The sequence below is a fragment of the Octopus bimaculoides genome, chromosome 9 (genome assembly GCF_046866305.1).
Source record: "Octopus bimaculoides isolate indiv1 chromosome 9, ASM4686630v1, whole genome shotgun sequence".
Lineage (NCBI taxonomy): Eukaryota > Metazoa > Mollusca > Cephalopoda > Octopoda > Octopodidae > Octopus > Octopus bimaculoides.
Genome location: NC_142936.1, coordinates 19,331,339 through 19,357,770, shown reverse-complemented (window position 1 = coordinate 19,357,770; position 26,432 = coordinate 19,331,339). Strand labels below are relative to the sequence as shown.

At 38.5% G+C, this 26,432-nt stretch overlaps 1 protein-coding gene across 2 annotated transcripts in view; it reads left to right on the top strand.

Moving 5' to 3' along the window:
- LOC128248703 (tRNA dimethylallyltransferase-like) overlaps positions 1-26,432 on the top strand; it is a 285,316-nt gene that overhangs the window by 11,633 nt on the left and 247,251 nt on the right. For both annotated transcript variants that reach the window (XM_089357231.1, XM_089357232.1), the window contains exon 3: positions 22,476-22,574. In XM_089357231.1, the coding sequence (XP_089213357.1) occupies positions 22,476-22,574 (99 nt within the window). The remainder of the gene's footprint in view (positions 1-22,475; positions 22,575-26,432) is intronic.

Genomic DNA, 26,432 nt, shown 5'->3' with positions numbered 1-26,432 from the left:
ATATCCTTGAGGAGGAAATGTACCAGAGTATTGCAGGAAACATTTTCAGATGGACTATTGCTGGTCTCTAATTCTAAAGCATTTCCACCTAGGATGTAGGCCCCTGTTCAGTTACTGAGGTCATGTAGAATAAAGTGTTCTGACCAGAGGTGTAACAAAAAGCTATGGGCCATCAACAGGTAACCTCAATATCTTATTTACTCAGGTGCCTTACCTTTAGAAGAAGAATTGATTGTCTTCAGAAATTGACACTTTATCTCTTTATCTTTTATTAGTTTCAATCATTAGATTGTGGCCATGCTGGGGTATCTCCTGAATTTTAGTTGAACAAATCAACCCCAGTACTTGTTTTTTTTGAAGCCTGGTACTTGTTCTGTTTGTCTCTTCTGCCAAACTGCTAAGTTACAGGGACATAAACATGCTAACATTGGTTGTCAAGTGGTAGTGGGGGATAAATACACATGCACACACACACACACACACACACACACACACGTATGATGGGCTTTCAGTTGCCATCTACCAAATTTACTTACAAGGCTTTGGTTGGCCTAAGGCTATAGTAGAAAACACTTGCCAAAGGTGCCATGCAGTGGGACTGAACCAGGAACCATGTGGCTGGAAGGAAACTTCTTACTATACACACCTCCACCTTTGTTATTATTTTGTCTTCATGTTTTTATTTTGTTCGTCATATGATTAATCATAAATTGAAATGATATAGAATAATAATGTATTGTACAGAGATAAACTATAGATCTTGTCATGTACAAAATGTTGATCACTTATAGATGACATTAATCAGTGCTTCAATACTGTTTCTGTAGCATTATGAAAATGATAGACAAACTCTCATAGAACATGAAGTTACCATATTTGATTGATGGTAAATAAAACACACTTTTTTCCCCCCAAAAAAGCATCTCAAAAATAATCGCTCCAGGCTCTATATGCAAAGTTGGGTCTTTCATAAGCTAATTTTGTCCCTAGCTCTCACTTCTTCTTGAACATGTGCTGCTGAAATCCGGGTGTGTCTAATATGCTCATGCATCTTTTATGCCATTAAATGCAGTAATCTGTTGTGGATAACTTTCCTAGAAAAGCCTATTACCTATTTCCCACAGTTAGGTGTAATAAACCTTTGTACAGTCGTTTTGGCCAAATGACTACAACTCACAAATGTTATTGTGTTAGAGGACTATGTACTGAATCATGTAGGAAGGAACAATCTTATTACTTTAAAAGTCTGTTACTTATTTTGTCAGTCTCTTTGAGGACTTAAAGAAACCAACACTGGTTGTCAAGTGGTGGTGGGGACAAATACAAAGGCACACATACACTTATATAATATACCTTGCGGGGAGAGAGAGTTCTTATATAGACACCTGTCAACATGGTAAGTATTCTAAACATCTGTATGTGATAGGAGATGGTTTCTTAGGTCCTAGGGTAAGAAATTAGGTCATTGTTTAGTCTTAGTTTCATAGAATATAGTATCAAATAGATATCCTCCTTGGATAGGAAGCATAACAGCATTTTGCAATAAACATTTCCACACGGAATATGGTTGGTCTCTATTCTGTACTGAGGCTATGGAGAATTAAAGTGTTCTGATTAGAATCATAACAAAATGCTATGTCCAATAAACATATTCATTCAATTATCTTACCTCTAAACTAAGAATTAACTGTAGAATCTGGCAAATTCTCCTGTGCATCTCTATTATTTTGTGTTCAGAATAAACTTGGCTCTTGGATGCCTGTCCAACCCATGTCAACATGGAAAAGCAGATGTACAATGATGATTGTGATCATCTTCCCCAGCAGCTAGACAGGCATCCTATCCAGAGTTCCTTTTCTTATCTGCCATGAAATTAGACAAAGAATCAACCCAATTCTTTCTTGACCACATCTTTCTTAAGCAGTGTTCAAGTTTAACATTAACTATATTGATATTGATCTCACTTGTCTAAGAAAGCTAATGAAGGCTGACGAGACTAATTATAAAAATAAATTTACTAATTTAGAGCTTTAAACCAGTTCTTAATTCAAAAAAAAGTAGTGAGTAAGAATTTGTCTAGTTGTAACTTGTTGATAGTTTGATCACAAATGCCTGACAAAACTAGTCACTTCAGAAATAGTTTGGAGTTAATAGCTAGTTTGATTTAGCCTCTTTGTAGCTGATGAAATATTACAGAAGCTGATGAAATATTTTAGGGGCTGATAAAATAAATACTACATAGTAAATATACTGTGAGAAATTATCAAAACTTGATTAGCTTATTGACCAATTAAAAAAAAATTTTATATCGTGTTTTCAATTCATATATGCAAGTATGGCTCTGTGGTTGGGAAGCCTGCTTTCCATTTATATAGTCTCAGATCAGGTCAACTATGTAGCACTTTGGGCAAGTCCTAGGCTGCCCAAAGTCTTGTGAGTGAATCCTATCGAACTATCCAGTCCATGCCAGCAGGGAAAATCGATTTTAAATGATGAAGATGATGATAATGCCATGCTAGGTGCTGCTGTGTGGTAAGATGCTTGCTTCCCAGTTACATGGTTGCAAGTTCAGTCTCACTGTGTAGAACCTTGAGCAAGTATCTTCTGTAGTCTTGGGCCCACTAAAGCCTTGTAAGCTTGTAAGTGAATTTGGTGGGTGGAAATTGAAAGAAGCCCATTGTGTGTATGTATGTGTGTGTGTGTATGTGTGTACACACACGTGTCTGTGTTTGTTCCTCACCACTGCTTGACAACCAGTGTTGGTGTGTTTACATCCCTGTAAATTAGTGGCCCAGCAAAAGAGATTGATAAAATAAGTACCAGGCTTAAAATTTAATAAGTTTCAGGGTGAATTTATTTGATTAAAACTTCTTCAAGGTGGTGCCCCAGCATGGCTGCTGTCTAATGATTGAAACAAGTTAAAGAAGAGACAAAATCATTTTCCGTACTGATCCACTGTTTTGCTGAATCTTTGATCTGGTACTTAATTCTTTGTTCTTCAGTTTACCTACCCAGGTAATGAGTTCTGGGAAACTTAAACTTGAGTCAATTAGCCACTTACTCTTGGATGAATTTCTCTGCTACTTAATTTTGCCATAGCTGGAATTATGAAGTTTTATGTTTTGAAAACATTTCACTTGGTTTTGTATTATTTTCTCATCTTTGTTTAGTTGAGCAGGGCTGTAATGGTCTCTGCTTCTAAGAAATTGTTTGACTCCTACTCTGACTAACATTTTCTCTCATACTCATGTATTTTATGTGCTAGACATAGTGTACTAACCAAGTTTTTTTTTCTTGGTCTCATAACTGCATCCTTTAGACTTTCCCCTCCCCAGTTTTCTGGGTTTTTTTTTCACTCTACCCACACTTCACCTCATTCCCCTTACCTGCCCACCCAGCCATCCTAGATTTTATGACCCCTTCTATTTTGTTTCTCTATCCACCTTTTTGTACCTTGAGTGTATGCCCTGATACTTTATTTCCACCATCCTTTCTCCCTTTCCTGCTGGGATACCCATGTATCTCATCTGCATCAAGACATTTACTTCTGTCCCTCTATCATACTTTACCCTCTCAGCACCTGGAAACAATGCCACCTTCCTCAGTACTGCATCCCCATTCTGTGAAGGGGTTTTGTAAGTTATTTGGTGACCTCACTAGTGTTGGTGCTATGAAATAAGCACCCAGTACATTTTGTAAAGTGGTTGGCATTAGAAAGGGCATTCAGCATAGACCCTACCATTGGAACTTGGCACATTCTTTGGCTTGTTGGCTCTTGTTGAACTGTCCAACCCATGCCAGTATGGAAGATGGACATTAAATGATGGTAATATTCAGTTGTTGTCATCATCATCATCATCATTTGTATCTCTATTTTTTCCTCCCATGTTTGTAAGGGTTAGATGAGCCATACTATATCATGTTTTTTTCCCTCTTTTCTGCCACATAGATTAAGAGGGAAACTGCTAGACCTTGTTATTGTGTAGGTCATGTGTTTTGGCAAGTATTTTTATAGCTGGATGTCCTATCACCTTACACTTTACAGCATAGAATGGGTGTACTTTATTATGCTACTGCATTGAGAGTCTGTCTTCTGCCTTATGCAAGGTTTTATCTATATATATAAAACAAAGTTTGTGTGTGTGGTACTTATGTTCCTTACAAATTCAAAAACTGAGTTGCTGATTTTGACATACGAGCGAATCAATTTAGATGAGATGCAGTTTGGGTTCGTGCCAGGTAAAAGCACTACTGATGCCTTATTTCTAGTGAGACAGTTGCAGGAGAAATACCTAGCTAAGGATAAACCTCTGTACCTGGCTTTCGTTGACATGGAGAAAGCCTTTGACAGGGTCCCCCGATCCCTTATCTGGTGGTCAATGAGGAAACTTGGGATAGAAGAATGGTTAGTGAGAGCTGTGCGAGCCATGTACAGAGATGCTGCCAGTAAGGTGAGGGTTGGAAATGAGTACAGCAATGAATTCCGGGTAGAGGTAGGGGTCCACCAAGGTTCCGTCCTCAGCCCCCTCTTATTTACCATAGTCCTCCAGGCAATCACAGAGGAGTTCAAGACAGGTTGCCCCTGGGAGCTCCTCTATGCTGATGAGTCACTATCAGAACTAGAGGAGAAGTTTCAGGTGTGGAAGCAAGGTCTAGAATTGAAGGGCCTTAGAGTCAACCTAGCTAAAACCAAAATCCTAATAAGTAGGAAGGTAGATAAAACACAAACCCCTTCAGGTAGATGGCCCTGCTCAGTATGTAGAAAAGGAGTAGGTAGTAACTCTATAAGATGTACCCGGTGCAAGCTATGGACACATAAGAGGTGCAGCAACATCAAAGGCAGGTTAACTAGCAAGTTAGTTTTTGTTTGTGGCAGATGTTCAGGTGCAATAAAGACTGTAAACAAACAGGAAACAACTTCTATCTCATTCCATGGTGAAAAACTAGAGGTAGTCGATAGCTTCCGCTATCTGGGCGACCAAGTTAGTAGTGGGGGTGGGTGCGCTGAAAGTGTAGCTGCTAGAATAAGAATAGCCTGGGCAAAGTTTAGAGAGCTCTTACCCCTGCTGGCGACAAAGGGACTCTCACTCAGAGTAAAAGGCAGACTGTATGACGCATGCGTACGAACAACCATGCTACATGGCAGTGAAACATGGGCTGTAACTGCTGAGGACATACGTAAGCTCGCAAGGAATGAAGCCAGTATGCTCCGTTAGATGTGTAATGTCAATGTGAATACCCGTCAGAGTGTAAGTATCTTGAGAGAAAAGCTGAACATTAGAAGCATCAGTTGTGGCGTGCAAGAGAGACGATTGCGCTGGTATGGACATGTGGTGAGAATGTATGAGGATAGCTGCGTGAAAAAGTGCCACACCCTAACAGTAGAGGGAACCCGTGGAAGAGGTAGGCCCAGGAAGACCTGGGCTGAGGTGGTGAGGCAAGACCTTCGTACATTGGGCCTCACCGAGGCGATGACTACTGACCGAGACCTTTGGAAATGTGCTGTGCGTGAGAAGACCCGGCAAGCCAAGTAAGATCGTTGCCAGTGCCCCTGGACTGGTTCTTGTGCGGGTGGCACATGAGATGCACCATTTTGAGCGTGGCCGTTGCCAGTACCGCCTGACTGGCTCCCGTAGGATTTTCGAGCGAGATCGTTGCCAGTGCCCCTGGACTGGCTTGTGCGGGTGGCACATAAAAGACACCATTTCGAGCGTGGCCGTTTTCGTGCGGGTGACACGTAAAAGCACCCACTACACTCTCTGAGTGGTTGGCGTTAGGAAGGGCATCCAGCTGTAGAAACTCTGCCAGACTGGAGCCTGGTGTTGCCATCCGGTTTCACCAGTCCTCAGTCAAATCGTCCAACCCATGCTAGCATGGAAAGCGGACGTTAAACGATGATGATGATGATGAGGTATCAAAAGATTCAGTAATCTTTCGGCTATCAAATGAAATGTGTTTTTTGCACAACAACTCTTTTTTACGACAAAAATAACCTTGAAAACAAGGTTGGGTCGCACAATTTTGAAGTCATTCTCAGGCAATATTTGGATTTGCTTCTAATGTTTTTCATGTAAAAAAATGCAGCAACGTACAAGGAGTGTTACGAGTGTATTTGTGATGCACAAAATCCTATTTGTCAATGGAAAATGACCCCAAAACGTGCTTTTTTGGACCAATTATTGGCATGTTTTGTGCCACAACTAAGCTGCTAATTTGAACATCTCCAGTATTCCATAATTAAACAATGTCTTTGAAGTATTGTGATACCATTTCTTTGCACAAAGCCCTATTTTTCAATGGAAAATTAACTAATGAACTGTATTCTGGCATAATTGTGATTGCTTCAAGCATTACTACTGAAAACAAATTGTCCATGTAGATTTTCTTGGTAGCAAACGACTCAGGAATGTCAAAGGAGCATTCTCAGGTTTAAATTCAATAAAATTACCTCAAGGATTAAGCACAGTAAGAGCCTATATTCGTTTAAGTACGGTAAAGATGTGAAGCAGTGACTAAAACCTTTCAAGCTTTTTGCCTTTAACATTTTTCTCTTTATTCAAACCAATTTATGCAAAGTTGCTTATCGTTATTAGTATATATTCATGCCTATTATTCATTCCATAAGCTCCAAAGTTTGTAAGGATTTTGCTACAATCTCCCTATTCTTCATAGTTGTTGAGCATGTGCTATAACATAGGTGGTGCAATGGAAAACAAATGTCTGACCTGATAACCTCAGTGAAGACAATAACACCGCATATCTATGTGAGGGAAAATTAAGGTCACATACGCATGAGTCCACCCACAGTGCATGTCCCTTCATTGGTCGGGATGCAATGCTGGAGTGCATTGTGTGTGGTGTGTACTTTCTGCTTGAACTCAAAAATTGAGTGTGTATATATATATAAAATACAATGTGGTTGTAGGTCATAACACCTAGGCAATGCTGGGGTGCATTGCTCGTATAGAGTTATTGCTTACTTTGACATATTGTACTTGCTTCAGCTTACAGAGTACACATCTCTCTCATGAAGTTAAAGCAGAATCCTTTTTATATATATATTGGTTTCAAATTTTTGGTACAAGGCCAGCAATTTCGGGGAAAGGAGTTAAATTGATTGCGTTGACCCCAGTACTGAACTGGTATTTATTTTATCAACTCCCAAAAAGATGAATGGCAAAGATGACCCATGTGGAACTGGCACAGGTACTTTATATGTGTCTGCAAGGCAAGGACCTTTTGACTGAGAGAGAGTGGGGGGGGCATGGCCATAAAGGACATGCCTGTATGTATGGAAGGCCCCAAACTACTACACCAGTTGATCCTTACTCGATTGTAAAGTAAAGCCAAAATGAAGATTTTTTTTAACATACTCGTGCTTGGTAGAATAATAGTTTGTTTTTACATTGGTTTGGAATTTTAATTTATTAGTGCTGATATTGTCTACTGCCAAATTATCACTGTAGAATATGTTTACTACTGGATATTATTAGAACTTCAATTATGGTTATATTTCTTTAAATTATATTTCTACTAGAATTACTTATATCTGTTTGGAAACTATAAATTATCAACAAATTGTATTGTTTTTTTTTTTTAGTATAATGCTATCAATTGGACAAACAGAAAATGTAAAGAGATTGGGATAGAGATCAAATTTGGAATTGATAATTATATATTTCAACCCCTAGTGCTGGAGCCATGTAAAAAGCACTCACTACTCCCTGTAAAGCAGGAAGGACATCCAGCCATAGAAACTAAACCAAAACAGACTTTGGAGTTTGGCACAGTCATCTGGCTTGCCAACAGTTCTCAGACCTTCCAATCCATGCCAGCATAGAAAATGGATGTTAAATGATGATGGTGATGGCTAAAATTTAAAAACGAAAAATTGCTTGAACCCAATTAGAGCATTATGTCATGACATTTTAAGTGTTAAAGGCAACACTGGATTAAAAAGAAAGAAAATAGCGGCGTGGTGGGTGGAAAGAATATATACATATTAAGATGGAGTGTTGGGATAGGAAAATGTAACCAAGTCTCTTTGAAATTACAATTAACTAAATAGTGTAAGTTTTAATATTTAGGATAAAATATCAGTGTAGCTTCCCTGTTGAACTTCCTTTTAGTCATAAATACTTTTATTCTAATAGCCTCTTTCCTCAAATTGCTGCTCTCCAGAACATCTTGTTCTCCTTTGCTCTATGATATTCAGTCTTTTAAGCTTTCTGTTGAATTTGTAGGCTCCTTCTTTTCCTTCTTTATAGTCCCTTATACTACAATGGCCCCGACACTTGTTTGGAACAGAATCATATAAAAATTAAAAAAATCCCAGTTTAGAATAGGTACATCACTTCCCTTCATGTCATAAAGTTGTGACTAAGAGGTTTAGCATCAAAAAGAGCATCAGATTGTAAATTGCTGCCTCGGAAAGAGACTCCATGATGGCTATGGTTATATAGGATATGGTGCACTGCAAAACATCCCGTGGTACTCCTTGCTAGAACTTGAGGTGTGAACCCAACCGAAGTTGATTTACAATGGTCTGGTACCTGATGTTTCTTGTTTCTGAAAGTGATTGATTGAAAGGAGTGATGGAAATGAATGAAGAAGGATACAGAGGAAGACTAAGAGACCTGGATCAAGGTGATGGAAGAGGAAAATGAGGGCAAGGAGAGATGTAGAAAACAGGACAAAATACAGAAGACTGTCATGGGGCCCTGCAAGAATAACTCTTGTTTTAGCTGGGGGAGGGCTTAAAATGCTTATTCTTTTTTTACTCTTCTACTTGTTTCAGTGTCATTTGACTGTGGCCATGCTGGGGCACTGCCTTTAGTTGAGCAAATCGACCCCAGGACTTATTCTTTGTAAGTCTAGTACTTATTCTATCGGTTTCTTGTGCCGAACCGCTAAGTTACAGGGATGTAAACACACCAGCATCGATTGTCAAGCGATGTTGGGGGGACAAACACAGACACACAAACATACACACACACATATATCATCATCATCATCATCATCATCATCGTTTAACGTCCGCTTTCCATGCTAGCATGGGTTGGACGATTTGACTGAGGACTGGTGAAACCGAATGGCAACACCAGGCTCCAATCTAATTTGGCAGAGTTTCTACAGCTGGATGCCCTTCCTAACGCCAACCACTCAGAGAGTGTAGTGGGTGCTTTTATGTGTCACCCGCACGAAAACGGCCACGCTCAAAATGGTGTCTTTTATGTGCCACCCGCACAAGCCAGTCCAGGGGCACTGGCAACGATCTCACTCGAAAATCCTACGGGAGCCAGTCAGGCGGTACTGGCAACGGCCACGCTCAAAATGGTGCATCTCATGTGCCACCCGCACAAGAGCCAGTCCAGGGGCACTGGCAACGATCTTACTTGGCTTGCCGGGTCTTCTCACGCACAGCACATTTCCAAAGGTCTTGGTCAGTAGTCATCGCCTCGGTGAGGCCCAATGTACGAAGGTCTTGCCTCACCACCTCAGCCCAGGTCTTCCTGGGCCTACCTCTTCCACGGGTTCCCTCAACTGTTAGGGTGTGGCACTTTTTCACGCAGCTATCCTCATCCATTCTCACCACATGTCCATACCAGCGCAATCGTCTCTCTTGCACACCACAACTGATGCTTCTAATGTTCAGCTTTTCTCTCAAGATACTTACACTCTGACGGGTATTCACATTGACATTACACATCCAACGGAGCATACTGGCTTCATTCCTTGCGAGCTTACGTATGTCCTCAGCAGTTACAGCCCATGTTTCACTGCCATGTATATAAATATATATATATATATATATATATATATATATATATATATATATATATATATATACATACATATATATATATATATATACATATATACGACGGGCTTCTTTCAGTTTCCGTCTACCAAATCCACTCACAAGGCTTTGGTCAGCCTGAGGCTATAGTAGAAGACACTTGCCCAAGGTGCCACGCAGTGGGACTGAACCCAGAACCATGTGGTTGGTAAGCAAATTACTTACCACCCAGCCACTCCTGCTTATTGTTAATGTTTTTGAAAATAAAAATCTGATTTCCATGTTGGAACAAGATTCTTGTGAATAAAAAAAAGAAGCAGTAATGATTTCTAACATAAGCACAAAAGCACATTTTTGTGGAAAAGAACAAAGGACTATATCAGTTTTGGTGCTGCATTGGTCTTTCATTTTATTGGACCTAGTAGTAGAAAAGACAAACTCAACCTTGGAACTATTTGAACTCAGAATGTAAAGTGGTAAAACTTACTGCAAAGTAATTTTGTTAGTTGCTTTACTGATTTTGGGGTATGACTTTAAACTGTATTTGGTGGTGGGGCTTGAATTTGAGAGTTCAGGAGTTAGGAGGAATATGGAATTACTCCTTATTCACCACTACTTCCAGGTTTGCTCTGACCTGGTGTTACAGTACCTGTTAAGAGCCCCAGTTATGTGTCAATATCAGATGATGCTGTGGTTAAGGCATACTGGAATGGAGGAGGACTGGTCCCTGCACATGTCATTCAGGACTACCAGTTTGTGGACATATCCTGATGTCATGTGAGCCAGTCCCCTTGCCTTAGGGTTAAATAGTCTTGTACCTCAAGGGTAAACTTGAGAGTACAAGAAACTAGCAGAGTAAACTTTAAATAAACTGGTACAAGGCAGTAGGAAACCAATGTTGTATTTTTCCTAACAAAAATCATGATGGTTTAGACTTTACATAATATACACAACAACGCATATGGTGTTGGACAGGAGGTCCAAGGGTGCTGATGTCTGTCAGTGTGGCATGTAACAAGAGGGAATAAAATGCAAACAAACTTGTAGTAATATTTTCTTAGAGTTGTCCATCTTTACGTTCTGAAGTCAACTTTGCCTTTCATCCTTTCAGGATTGATAATACAAGTACTAGTTGAACATTGGGGGTCAATGTAATCAACAAATCCCCTCCCCCCAGAACTGCTGGCCTTGTGCCAAAATTTCAAACCAATGCTTTCTAAGTGTTCCATCACTCTTGATCAAGTTCATAATGATTAAATTTGTAGTTGTGCTGGTAGTAGTCCTTCTTTACTGTTACTGCTCCTACTTACTAAGTTAACACTGTAGTAATATGTTAATGACGATGAAATTACAAATGCAGCAGTTAGCATATTCACAAATTGATTTGTCAGTTGTCTCATCAGTTGAAAATGTATTCAGGCTTGTTATTTTTCATCGCCATTGTTTTAACCCTTAAGCATTTAAACCAACCAATATCTGGCCAGATCTGGTCTCTCACACTTACCCTACAGTGTCATTCTAAAGAGTTAACTATTGCCTCATCAAAATCTCAAAGCTACAAGATGGTGCATGATTAATGCAAAACAATGTGAGTAAATAAGCATTACATTTAACAGAATAAGTTGAATGCTAAAGGGTTAATGAAGGATGTGTATCACTGCTGTTATACCCAGATTTCAACTGCTGCCCTTACCTGGAAATTGTACCAGTTTACAATCTTGCCCTTATTTAGAAGTGCAGTTGACTATCAAGGTTTCAACTGTTGCTCTTATTTAGAGGTTTAGTGACTGTATTTAACTAGAGGAACAGTACAGTGGCTCTACCAATATTTTTACCCTTGCTCTTAATATCAATAGTCTGACATCATAACCTGCAATTATCATGTCTCTTCACTGAAAATAAACTATTCACTTGACATGACAACAGAATCTCAAACATTAAGGACATTCATTACAAATGAAAATTTTACAATCAATATGCAGAAAATGTTTACTTATTTTGTCTTGGACTTATTTTTATTGTTTGATCTTCTTTCATTCAGATATTCTTCAGTTTCAATTTCTCTGGGACACTTTCATTAACTTTAAAAGATTCCCATAAAAATGTCTTTATCTCTCATCACTGCACTCACCCATTCTTTCTCTGTACTTTGTTCTCTTTCTCTCTCTCAGCACACTGTATGTAGTTATCTGAATTATTCTCAGTCATTTATTGATGTACCATGCTTGGGTGCCACTCCTAACTATTTCAGCTGATACATTACACTATGTCTGGGTGCTACTGTCTCCCCTTTTGACATTTGAAGGGGTGGGGCATCCAACTATTTTAAATTTGTTTTATATATCTTTTATCTCCACCTCCTTGAACCTTTCCTGCCTCTTATCCAACCACTTCTATATTAATCATATCAATATTTAATTTCTACTTAATCTTGGGAGAGATAGAGAGAGGGTGTGAGAAAGTGAGGTTAGATCCATATAGATCTGAAATTGAGGGAAAACATTTGTCCTCAGACAATCCTGTTCTATCAGAGATATATTTTTTTTTTGCCAAGAGATTTCACTTGCTTTCCTCTTTTTCATATTTGGTGAAGGTTTTTCACTTAGCTGTCCTTCACACAAGCTGTAGCCACTTGAAATGCCTGACAGCTTTTAATGGTGTTTGCTTTGTTAGTTGGAAGCTGCTTCTTCAACTTCTTTGAGAAAGTCTCAAGATTTTTGTAATTCTTAGCACACTTTGGCAAAATTCTTATCTGAAGATACCCTCCCCCGTCTTTATCTTTCTGTCTCACTCACTCACGCACTCACTCTCTCTCTCGTACACACACACACACACACACAAATGGAGAAGATATTGGACAACTAGTTTGTGAGCCAGGAGTTCCAATCTACCCCAAATACTTTACTACTGTCTCTGGGCCTAGCACTTTTAATTCTATGCCATAATTTATTTAGATGTTAGCATTAGGTAACTGCCAACCTCATGATATTACCTATGAACAGAATAGGGTTGGATTCTATCAAGAGAAAGTTTCAGGTTGTCACAAGTAGTAGTGATGTTAGTGCTACTTCAGTGCAAAGTGCTGACTTCATGATAGCTTGTTTGCATGTGAAAACGTTATTATTATTTTGATGTACAGGCTTTATAACACCACTTATTTAATTCTATTGGGATTTGAGGTCTGTAACACAGCGTTGTGTCGCGAACTGAAATTGAACAAGGTGGTAGGAAATATAAATAGTATGGCTGAAAAATAACTTGATCTATTTAGAAATATGTCACAACTTAGAGAAATTGTATACAGCAACTTGTTTCACAGAAACATTTCCCTACAGACTTTCAGACAATTTTCCGTTGTTGTTATAACATCCAAACTTAATGAAAATTCTGATGCAACAAGCTTTTCTTCAATAACGCCTTTTGACACGTTATATATGTGCCACTATAAATCCAGACATATTTTTTCTCTCTCTGACTATTTTCTGTCCTCATTCCATTCTGCAGAAGAGCATAGACTCAAAATGTCAAATACTCCTCTCTTTTTACTGAGTATCAAACTAATACTCTTTGTTTGTTGTTCCTTTACCTGTCTCTGTCTTGTTTTTTGTACAATTTTGAACCATATATACATCATCGTCGTTTAACATCTGCTTTCCATGCTAGCATGGGTTGGACGATTTGACTGAGGACTGGTGGACTAGGAGGTGACACCAGGCTCCAATTTGATTTGGCAGTTTCTACAGCTGGATGCCCTTCCTAACGCCAACCACTCCGAGAGTGTAGTGGGTGCTTTTACATGCCACCGGCATGAGGGCCAGTCAGGTACATACATATTTATATATGTATGTGGTTTTAAGGGTATCATGGAAGGCCTGGTTGGAGGCCCAACCTTCCAAGTTCTTTTGCAGAAAAACTGAAGGACTGCTGCAATAAGTGTGTGAATCTGAGAGGGGAATATCATCGTCATCATCATCATCATTTAACGTCTGTTGTCCATGCTGGCATGGGTCAGACAGTTTGACTGGGTTGGCATGCTGGAAGGCTGTGCTAGGCTCCAGTCTGATTTGGCATGGTTTTCTGCAGCTGGATGCCCTTCCTAACACTAACCACTCTGAAAGTGTAATGGGTGCTTTTAGTTGCCACAGGCATTGGTGCTATTTGTGTGACGCTGGTATTTGCCACGACTGTAATTTTTCTTGGCTTCATGAATCTTCTTCTTATAGGATAAAATCATAATTAACTGATCCTCCTCCTGTATTTTCTTTTACCCAAAGCCAGGAACTTTTCAGCACCCCCTTGTATATATAATTTCTACTATAGCAGAAGGCCTGGAATTGTGGAGGAAGGAGCTAGTCAATTATATTGATCCCAGTGCTCAACTGGACTTATTTTATTGATGCCAAAATGATGAAAAACAAAGTCAAGCTTTATCAAGATGTCCTAAGTCTGCTAAATTGCTACATTACACACACACACACACACACACACAATTACTTCCAACATCATCAATATAGACATCAAAATAGTCGTCATTACCACTATGATTACTACTTTCACTAATACCACAATGATTGCCATCATCATCATCATCATCATAAGATTTAGATCCTATTTTTCCAAGTGACTGAGGTTAGAATTTTAGGGGTATTTTTCAATGGGGTTTTGGATTTTGGGCCAGTGCTTAAGAACATTGGTAGTCTGTAGTTAAAAAACAATGTTGTAAATTCAAGCTATTCTAAAGAATGTGCATTTTCCGTGTGTTTTCCCATGTTAACATGGGTTAGATGCATAGATATGATTGAGGCATTGTTCTACAATGAGATGCCTTTCCTGTCACTAACCTTTTACCTGTTTTTTAATTAAAGGATTTCTTACTCCTCATTTTTGAAAGTGCAAGAGGATTTGTTGGGAGGTAAATTTCATTACTTTTAGCTTATGTTTTTTTATGTAGCATGTGCAGGTTGTCATGATGCACACACAAATACATGCACATGTGTCAGCAACCCACCACATACACATGGCGAGCTTTGTGCACTGTCCATCAACCAAATTCACTGACGAGATATTAACCAATCTGGGGCTTGTGAGTGAACCCAAAACCATGTGGTTAACTAAAAAAATAGTGAATACTAAGCTCAAGAAAGAAATTTTCTCGTGCAGAAACAGAACTCTAGTTTCAAAATGGCACCCAAAAATAAATAAATAAATGAATAAATAATAGTGGATTGTTTGAATTAGTACTGGAAATCACTAGAATTAATATGATTAGTAGTTGTGATGGTTGTTTGTCCCTTTATTATTGTAATAAGGGCACAACTGAAGCTCCAGATAGTCATGTAGGGATTCACTGAAATGGCACCTCATTCTTTTCTCTAGGACTAAATTTGAACATATCAACAGCAACTTAGCGAACAGAGGATCTCTAGATGGTTTCTTGACCAGCTAGAAAGAGCAGCTGAATCTCCCTCAAATCATGACCTATTAATTTAAATAACAGCTTGTACATTTAAGAACACAGTGCCACTGAACCTATTAGAAATAACAGTCAAATATCAGATCACACTCTACAAGAATGAAGGACACATTGGATAATGTGGTCCTTGATAGAATCTACCTGGGAAAAGTAAAGAAATGATGCAATGGTTCTACAGGGTGTCCACAAAGTCTGGGTACATGGGGATTAACACATACTTTAAGAAATTATTATTTCTTATATTTAATTGTTTATGTTATGATTTTATTTACTCCATGTAGTCAGACTTTGTGGACACCCTGTAGTTTAAATGCCTTTAACCAATAAGTTTGTTTGGCCATTTCTGTTGTTGTTGGTACTCCGTCGCTTACGACGTCGAGGGTTCCAGTTGATCCAATCAACGGAACAGCCTACTCGTGAAATTAACGTGCAAGTGGCTGAGTACTCCACAGACACGTGTACCCTTAACGTAGTTCTCGGGGATGTTCAGTGTGACACAGTGTGACAAGGCTGACCCTTTGAATTACAGGCACAACAGAAACAGGAAGTAAGAGTGAGAGAAAGTTGTGGTGAAAGAGTACAGCAGGGTTCGCCACCATCCCCTGCCAGAGCCTCGTGGAGCTTTAGGTGTTTTCGCTCTATAAACACTCACAACGCCCGGTCTGGGAATCGAAACCGCGATCCTATAACCGAGAGTCCGCTGCCCTAACCACTGGGCCATTGCGCCTCCACTTAGCCATTTCTAACCCTAGGTTAAACCACAATAACTTGTTCTTGTAGACTACATAAACTGATTTTTATGTTTTTCGATGTGTAGGCTTTGTCTTTTATGTCCTTAGTTGGAATTCTCTATAATGCAATTAATTCAAGAATGTAAATCCTTGAAAAGCTTCCACCAGTCATAGTAAAGTAAGTAGACATAGAATGGTAGATGTGGTTTATCTTAATATAGTGGAATATTTATTGATTTTCAGATCATAGATCCATATCTTTATTTCAGTATGTTGCTCTTAGTGTCTTAATTAGCCTGGTTGAAAATAGAGTTGCTTTTGTCACCGTTGTTGTCTTCCACTACCACCACCATAACTGTTGCTGCTGCTTCATCATTATCATTGTTGTCAGCATCATCATCATCATTAACTGGATGTCTATAGAGAAACGTTTGAGTGACAGCCATGAAAACACTTAATGACAACATGTATACAGATATTCAAATTTGCTTAAACTATTCTACCTATGCTGTCATCATAATTGTTGTCATCCACATCATCCATCAGTTTGTTTTATCATCTAATGTTTCATGTTGTGCAAGGGTTTCACTGGTCTGCATTACAACACATTGTTACTCTTATTCCTTTGTCATATCATCTGTGAGTTCATGTTAGCACTTTTTCCCACCTTTTCCTATGATGGAAGTCCTTTTTACTGTCGATAAATATGAATCAGCAAAAAAGGACTCCCTGTGCTTACTGGAACTGCTTGAAATAAGAGCCAAACTATCTTCAAACTAAACCCTAACATCTTGAAAAGAACATATTGGATAATGTAGAACAAGGTTCAGCATATCTAACCCGTTAGCATTTAAACTGTCCATATCTAGCCCAAATATTTTACCCGTTTTCTGTTAAAACTGACCAGATCCAACCTCTCACATCTACTTACAATGTCATTTTAAAAATATACAGACACACCATTGAAATCTCCAACCTACAAGATAATGCGTGATTGATTCAAAACAATGTGAATAAATAAGCAATCATCATCATCGTTTAACATCCGCTTTCCATGCTAGCATGGGTTGGACGATTTGACTGAGGATTGGTGAACCAGATGGCTACACCAGGCTCCAATCTGATTTGGCAGAGTTTCTACAGCTGGATGCCCTTCCTAATGCCAACCACACAGAGAGTGTTGTGGGTGCTTTTACGTACCACCGGCATGAAGGCCAGTCAGGCGGTACTGGCAACGGCCACTCTCGAAATGGTGTATTTTACGTGCCACCTGCACAGGAGCCAGTCCAGCGGTACTGGCAACGAACTCGCTCGAATGTCTTTTCACGTGCCACTGGCACAAGTGCCAGGAAGGCGACGTTGGTAAGCAATACATTTGACAAAGAAATCTGAAAGCTAAATGGTTAAAGAACAAAAATGATGAATTAGTCTCATAGTTGGAAGGTCTTTGACCATAAGATCTACACAGTCTAGGTTGACCAGGGTATGTGTGTGTGGAGGTGGGGTGGGGGGTGGCTAAAGAACAACGACCAGCATCAGTAAAAACATTTATTGACTCTGTGCTGCTTATCCATTTATGTAACATGCCTAGTACAGTGGAGTTGGAGTTGTCTATCTCACATACTCGTCTGTTATTTAAAAAAATAGTTCTGTAAAGTATTTTGATTATCATGCTCTGTTGAATTTGTACCCAGTACTGTCTGTAAGTTCCCGAACTGTTTATAACTTATTCTCTTTCTTGTCTGCTCACCTCCATTATAATACTAAAGCTAAGCATCAGCCTTTAACAGCTCCATTGTCCCCACTAGAAATTATTTACATGACATTTTCCCTATCATCACAAATATACAATTTGAACTGAACATTAGTCATACAAGTTTCTTGCTGTTATTCTTAGCATCCACTCAAATCTTAGTAAGACTATGGACCGTTGTTTTCTTATTATTAGACTAAGGAATAAATTCAAAAGAGAAAAAGTAAGGTGAGGGGCAGTTCTAAGAGAGAGAAACTCTTTCCTCCTCATCAAAGGTAATTGCTTCCTAAAACATCAACCAACTATTTTGAACTCTAGGCACCATGCTCTACTGATCTCTTACCCTCTATACTAATGAGGTCACCTTATCTATTTACTTCCGGTAGACAAGCAACAGTAGTCTATGTAATTCTTTCTCTGTGGGAAGTTCATTCTTGTCAGTCACACTAGTTAGTGCGTTTGGTAATATTGATAAGGTTGAAGAGATTTGAACATAGTGGTGTTGTCATCATCCACATCGTTATTACTGTTGTTGCAGGCTCATGTAATCACTTTTCCATGTCAGTACATATGATAAAAATAGGTGGTTCCTCTGCTAATCTACAAAGTGGATATTATAGTGATGGTAATGATGATGATGATATTCAATATCAGTTTTTTTTTTTTTTTTCACAAGTCAACGTGGGTTGTATAGTCCTGCAAATATTCTGTGTGATTAGCTTTTAATTTTCCATGTGGGGTAGGTTATGGACAGGATTGGTAGTGGATTAAATGTCTTGTAGTATTTAGTTACATCCCTTCACATTATAAGTTCAAATCCTGCTGAAATCAGTTGACTTCAATTTTCATCTTTCCAGAGTTGTCAGATTTGTACCAGTCAGGGTTGATTTAATCAATTAAACACCTTCTGTGCCCTTATGCCTGTGTTAGAAATTGCTATTTTACTGGGAGGTGAGCATCGGACAGGCTAGCACATGAGATAAAATGCCTTGAAATATTTAGATATTGAGGGCAGTTTCAGTGACCATATCCTCAAAATTTGTGGTCTTGTGGTATGGTTCTGTGTGATTAAGAAGTTTACTTGACAAACACATTGGTTAACAGTTTGACAGTATTGCAAAGTTTTAGACAAATTGAATTTCAATTCAATTCAAAATATCTAAATGGATTTGCATAGGGAGAAACTGAAGAAGACTGTCAGCTTCTTTAATACCACCTCTTAACCTTTAGTTGTTTCTAGCAGCTTCTGTTTTGTAATCATTCAGAGAAGATCTGTTTCATTCTGCCACGAACCATAATTTGTGATTCTTGCTACTTTATCTTTGCTACTCATAGAAGAACTCTATAGGTTTTTAATACTGCTCTTTCTCCTCTCATTAAGCCATTAATCAAATTTTAGAATCAATTATTACTCAGAAATCATTTTTATTGTGTGCTTCCACTGCATTTATTGAATGCAACTGTGTACCCTGGTGATATGGTGTTTTGTTTTTGTTTTAATATATTTAAGTCCTGGGGTATGTGGTTATGTAATTTGTCTCTGTTTTTTTTTTTATTCCAAAAGCAGCTTATTAGAAGGATTGCTTGTTTTCAGCCCCTATTTTCAGGTTATCTCTATTTCCAGATATTATTATTATTAACCCTTCATTTATGTACAAACTGGTCAAATTCAGCATCTCAAACCTATTCTACAGTGTCGTTGTAAAAATAAGCAATCACACCATTGAAATCTTAAAGCTAGAATTAATTCAAAACAATGCAAATGAGTAAGCATTACATTTGACAGTAATCTGAATGCCAAAGAGTTAAGATGGCAAGCGGGCAGAATCATTGGCATCGCAGACAAAATTTCTTTTGGCTCTTTATATTCTGAGTTCAAATATTGCTGAAGTTAGCTTTGTCTTTCATCTCTTCAAGATTGATGAAATAAAGTACTAGTGTCTCTGTAATTGAATTGTTCTGTCCCCTTAAGATTGTTGGCCTTGTGGCCAATATTAGAAAGACGTATATTTTGTTATTATTTCATCATTCAGAGACATTATTTATTGATCCTGGAGGGATGAAAGGTGAAATTAGTCTTGTCAGAATATGAATTGGGGTATATAACTAAATGACCACTGGATATTTTGTCTGGTACTCTGCCACTTCTGACATTCTCTGTCCTTTATGATGATGAGGATGATGATGATGATGATAACGACAATTATTATTATTATTGTTATTATTTCTGAAATGGTACCAGGCCACTAATTATGTAGGGAGTGTATTATTGTTAATTAATTCAAGCCCACTGTAGTACAGCTGCTGGCACCACCACAGGTGGTTTTTTCATGGTACTACACCCTAAGGGTCACCAAGTAGCTTGCAAAGCAAAGACCTCTCTGTTGAGAGAGGGACTGAAACTGAGGGAAGTGGCTGTGTGCCAGGCAAAAGATTATAGTATTACATAGGGACAGAGATAGCTGTCTTGCTATAGAGGAGATACTTGGATATCCCAGTGGGATAAGGAAGGGTAGAGATAGAAAGATCGAGAGACAATCAGAGCGAGAAATAGATGGTGTTGGAGATGTATTGGAGCCTACCCACAGGGAAGAGGTAGATGTTCCATAAGAGGGTGTGGGTAGATGTTTAGAAATGGGGAAGACATGACTGTAGCAAGTGATGGTGAGAGAAATTAGAGTGGTTGGGAAGGGGATATGGTAGGTATGTGAGGGAAAGTAAGAAAGCCTGCAGTAGGTGGGGCACATGAGGGAGAGTGGAGGGGAGGGTCTAGCAGCTGATGATGGGAATGTTGGAAAGACAGGTTGTAGGGGAGTTTTGACAGGACAGAGTATGTGTGTTTATGAGGTGGGGGGGGGGGGGGTCCTGGCCATAAAGGACATGTCCAAATGTATTGTTGGCCACAATTTTACTTAGCATGATGTGTCTTCTCAAGCACAACAAATCATGAGAAGTCTCAGTCCCTTGTCAGAGGCTCAATATCTGAAGATCATTTCTCGTCACTTTACCCCTTGTCTTCCTGGGTCTATCTCTTCCACAGGCTCCTTTCACAATTAGGGCTCACCACCTTTTTTATGCAGCCATCCTCATCCATACACATCACATGACTATACCAGCATAGTCTTCTCTCTTGCTCACTATATCCGATGCCTCTTATGCCTAATTTTCCTCTTAAATCATTTACACTCTGTTGTACATGCACACTGATGTAACCCAGCTAGCATTTCTTTCAAGCCTTTGCATGTCCCCTGTAGTCAGCCCATATTTCATAAACAGGCATCATACAATCTGCCTTTCACTCTGAGGGAGAGGCTCTTTATGCCCAACAAAGGTAGTAGCTCTCTAAACTTTACCCAGCCCATTCTTATTCTAACAACTAAGTTTTCAGAACTTCCTCCTCCGCTGCTAACTTGATCACCAAGGTAACAGAAGTTATCTGCTACTTCTAAGTGCCCTCCCCCACCTCAGAGCATTTGAGGAAGTCTTTTTTTTTTCTCTGCATTCTTAGTGTTTATTGTATCTGTACATCTGCCACATGCCAACATTCCTTTTTCTGTTAACCTTCCTGTGATACTGCTGCACCTTTTATATGTTCATAGCTTGCACTGGGTACATCATATGGAATTTCTACATATCAAGCAGGGCCATCTCCCTGAAGGGATTAGTAATTTGTCTTGTTTTCTTACTGACTAGGACTTTGGTTGCAATTAAATTAACTCTCAGGATTTTTGATTCCAGACTTTGCTTCCACACCTGAAATTTCTTCCCTAGTTCTTGTAGTGATTCAACTGTAAGACCAATGAAAAAACTGAACTGATCTCTGTTTTTCTTACTTTTTCTTTATATAGTCTACCAATTCACTGACCTCATTTTAATAATAATAATAATAATCCTTTCCACTATAGGCACAAAGCCTGAAATTTTGTAGGAAGACAATAGTCAATTACATTGACCCCCTCCCAGTATCCAACTGGTACTTATTTTATTGACCCTGAAAGGATGAAAGGTAAAAATCGAACTCAGAATGTAAAGTTGGATGAAATGCCACTAAGCATTTTGCCTGGTGTACTAACGATTCTGCCGGCTTGCCTTCTCCTTTCGGTTATAGACACAAGGACTGAAATTTTAGGGGAGGGGGCCACTTGATTATATTGACCCCAGTGCTCAACTGATACTTTTTCATTATACCCCCACCTCACCCCTCCCAAAAGGATGAACAGCAAAGTCGACCTTGGCAGATTTTGAGCTCAATACATAGTGATGGGTAAAATACCACTAAACATTTTGTCCAGTGTGCTGATTCCACCAGCTCACGACCTTTCTTGATAATAATAGTAATTTCCACGAGGAACCACTGCCCATCCTATGAAGTTTCATGTTTTATCCTATCCTATTTCAACCCTGGTAGAATGAAATGCCAATTTGGGATTCCAAATCAGGACATAAAGAGATGTAGCTAAAAGCAAATTTTCAATGCTCAGCTGATTCAGATAATCCAGGGTTTCAATTTCATACTACTACTACTACTACTACTACTACTAGTAATACCAATACTATTACTAATAATGATACTAATACTACTAATAATAATTATCATGGTGCTCCCATGTTCATCTATTGAATTTCATGTCTCTCTAATATCAAACAGAATCTTATTTTTATGATGATGGGAATGCTGATGAAAATGATGATGTGTATGTTCCTTGACCGAGCTTTCAGATTGAAAATTTGTTATCCAATCAAAAGCTTCCAGTAATTGTTGGTGGAACAAATTACTATATTGAATCTCTTCTCTGGAAGTTTCTAATTAAAAAAGAGGTAGGTGTGAAGTTCACATATATATTATATATATATATATATATATATATATATATATATATATATATATTTATATATATATATTTATATCAAGTTATTATAAATGCTAACATTAAACTGAAAGATTGATTACTCGATACTTTTTGGGGAGTACATATTTATACATTTACAAAATTAGTTGTGACAGTAACTTTGAAGTATCCAAAGATGGCTAGCAGGCCAAAAGTTCAAAGTCACTATCACCACCATTCTTGTAAATGTACATGAATGTATGTGTATATATACATACACACACACACTCATTTTTTTTTTCTAGTTTCAGCTAGTGCGCTGTGTGAATATGTGTTCTGTTGTGTGTGTGTATGATTAAATGTGTTTGTATATAATGTTTACATGTATGTAATATTCCTGTGTATGTCTTTCTCTGTTAAGAGTCCTTTCTTATGCTTAAGTATACATACCGATGTGTGAAATAAAACCATTAAGTGATGCTTGAGTTTATTGTGTGTGTACTGTGGATATATCTTTACAGTTAAATGTGGTGAGAACCAATATTAACTACATGACAGGATATCAAATACATAACAGAATAGCCTGACAGACAATATGTCTCTGTTGCTCGCTTAAGTTTAACTGTCTTGACAGATGGGTAGGCAAAGATAGGTAGGCATTTAGTCAAATAGATGGAGAGATAGAAAGATAAACCTAGCCAGCAACAAAACTCATATTGTATCTTATAACTACCCTGATATTTTTTGTTGACGTCTTGTCATTTTGTTAATTTTTGTTCTCTCACATTGCTTTAATGTAGATTTAAACTGCAAAGACAAGCATATCCCAAATTTACCCCTTTTGTTACCATATTTCTATTGAAATACATTGCCTTTGTTTCAATAAATTTTGAAAATAGTGAAGAATTTAGTAAAATATCTTTGTCATTATTAAGCTAGTGTTTAAAAAATAAACACAAAGTTATGATGGAAGTTTTAGCTTGTGTCATTGACCCAGGGGCAGTCTCATGTAAATTGGTATCAAAAAGGCTAATCGTTTTGTTTTACTTGATATATATATACACACACATATATATATGATTATCAGGAAGACCATTATTTAATACATTTAAAAATGTAGTGTATCTCTCTCTCTCTCTCTCTCTCTCTCTCTCTCTCTCTCTCTCTCTCTCTCTCTCTCTCTCTCTCTCTTTATGTGCCACCGGCACAAGGGCCAGTCAAGCGGTTCTGGCAATGACCACACTCAAAAGGTGTTTTTACGTGCTACCTTACATGGGAGCCAGTCTGGCGGCACTGGCAACGACCTCGCTCAAATGTTGTTTTCCACGTGCCACTGGCACATGTGCCGGTAAGGCGATGCTGGCAACGATCACGCTTGGATGGTGCTTTTCATGTGTCACCGGTATGGGAGCCAATCAGATAGTACTGTCATAGGCCACGTCAGCGATTTTAATTTGTTCACACTTGCCTCAATAGGTCTTCACAAGCAAAGTTCATTGTCCAATGAATGAGGGGTACTCATAAGTAGGCTGGTTACACCCCACGTTCGAATGTGCTTTTAACGTTTCACTGGCATGAGTGCCAATCAGGCAGTACTGTCATCGGCCGCATCAGCAATTTTGATGTGTGTGTGTATATATATATATTTTCCTCTTAAATCATTTACACTCTGTTGTACATGCACACTGATGTAGCCCAGCTAGCATTTCTTTCAAGCCTTTGCATGTCCCCTGTAGTCAGCCCATATTTCACACACAGGCATCATACAATCTGCCTTTCACTCTGAGGGAGAGGCTCTTTATGCCCAACAAAGGTAGTAGCTCTCTAAACTTTGCGCTCCTTCAGTAGCTGGTGTTGGTTGCATTAATTTATACCAGTGGTTCCCAAAGTGGGCAGTATTGATCCCCTAGGGATGGTGGAAAATTCCAAGGGTGCGTTGAAGAAGAGTGGGGGTGATAATGGGATAGTGATTCGTGTAAAAACAACAAGATAATGGGTTCATTAGGTTAAGTTTTATTTGTGAAATACAGTTGTTTTGAATTTGCTTCAGAAAGAGGTCTGTGTTTGTGATGGTTAGTTGGGGTTGGGGTGCTAGGAATGTGGCCTGGGTGTCAAGGGAGTGGTAGCGTAAAAATGTTTGGGAACCACTGATTTACACTACAGAATTTTCCCACATTATTTTATCCTGTATTATTTCAATAGTGAGACCCAATGTTTTACTATTTGACCTCAATGACTTACTCCCATCCACCTTACCTTGTGGTCACATTTTCCAAGCAACTCAAAGGACAATTTATATCCAACCTGTATCATCTTTTCACTTTACATGATCCTCTATATCAGTCATTGGCAAATTTTGGTCTGCAGGACTTACTGCATGACATGTCTAACAGAAAATTACCTTGAATATTTTTTTAGTAGTGTGGCCCACATGATGTTTCATGTGAACCATTTCTTAAAAAAGTTTGCCCATGTCTGTTCTGTATTGGTGATTAAGAATTCTAGAGGGATACATTTCTAGGTAAAGAAGATTAGGATGAGACAGTATTAAAATGGAAGGAGGAGAAACAAATGTATTGTACGCTTGGAATCATGTGTAGGTGGTGGTATAATGTCAGAAAGATTATATAGGTGCAGAGGCTGTTTTATGAGACTTTGAAAAAGAAAGTATATAAGACAATGGATCAAAGACTATAGTATTGGTGAGTGAAAGAGCATCTACATCATAGGTAAGTGTTTGTGAGGTAGCTAATGCTTTTGTTGCTGTGATCTAGGGAATGTTTTTTGTGTGGGTCCTGTGAACAGTATTCAAATGAACTATTTACTATTCATACTTTGTTAAAGCTATAACATCTGTTCAGGATTCAATTATTTCCTAGTGCTGTAGAGGAAGCCCAGCCTTTATGATACTATCTTGGTTGTGTGAAAGCAATGGGGTTGCCATGAAAGTTTTTTATCGGGGATTGTGAAGCACGGCAGTCATAGGGAGTGTGTTTTGGCTGTTAGGTGCAGCTATCTGAGTTTTCGCTGCTGTTGAATGAGATGTAATTCTTAACACTCTGCTGAAAGAACTTAATGTGGGTTTTGTTTATGGAGGATGTGCAAATCTGATGATACAAACAACATCCAACAGCAACAATCTAAAAGACTTTTCCCTAGATAAAAGCTTTGGAGCAAATGTCACCACACCCTCTTACACTATGATATCAGAATCAACATATTGATTATTTCCAGTTCTCTGTAAAATATATGTAAAATAGTGCCAAATTTAGCCTATAGCAGAAAGGACAGATTTCATGACATTAAATCATGATAATGATGTTGCGGATGTCTCATCTCACACACATCATGAGCATATGTACAGGGGTTGGACAAAATAATGGAAACACCTTAAAATTTCAAACAAAGTTATTTTAATATGGGGTAGGACAATAATTACAGCTTGAATTTTTTGGCAATAATTACAGCTTGAATTCTACGAGGTATGGACTTGTACAAAGTTTGAATTATTTCCAAAGGAATTTTTGTCCATTCTTCAGCTAAAACAGTCTCCAATTCTTGTAGTGATGATAGTGGAGGATATTGGCTCCTTGTTTGTTTTTCTAAAATGCACCATAAATGTTCAATAATATTGAGATCTGGCCAGATAAGTTCAACTTCACTAGAATGTTCCTCGTGCCATTCAGTAACAACTTTAGCTGTGTGATTTGATGCCTTATCATCTTGAAAGATAGCATTTGCCTCCGGAAACAGTTCCGCAACCATAGGGTAAATTTGATCAGAAAAAATACTTAAATATTCTTGACTATTTATTCTGCCATGAAGGGAAACCATTGGGCTGGCGAAT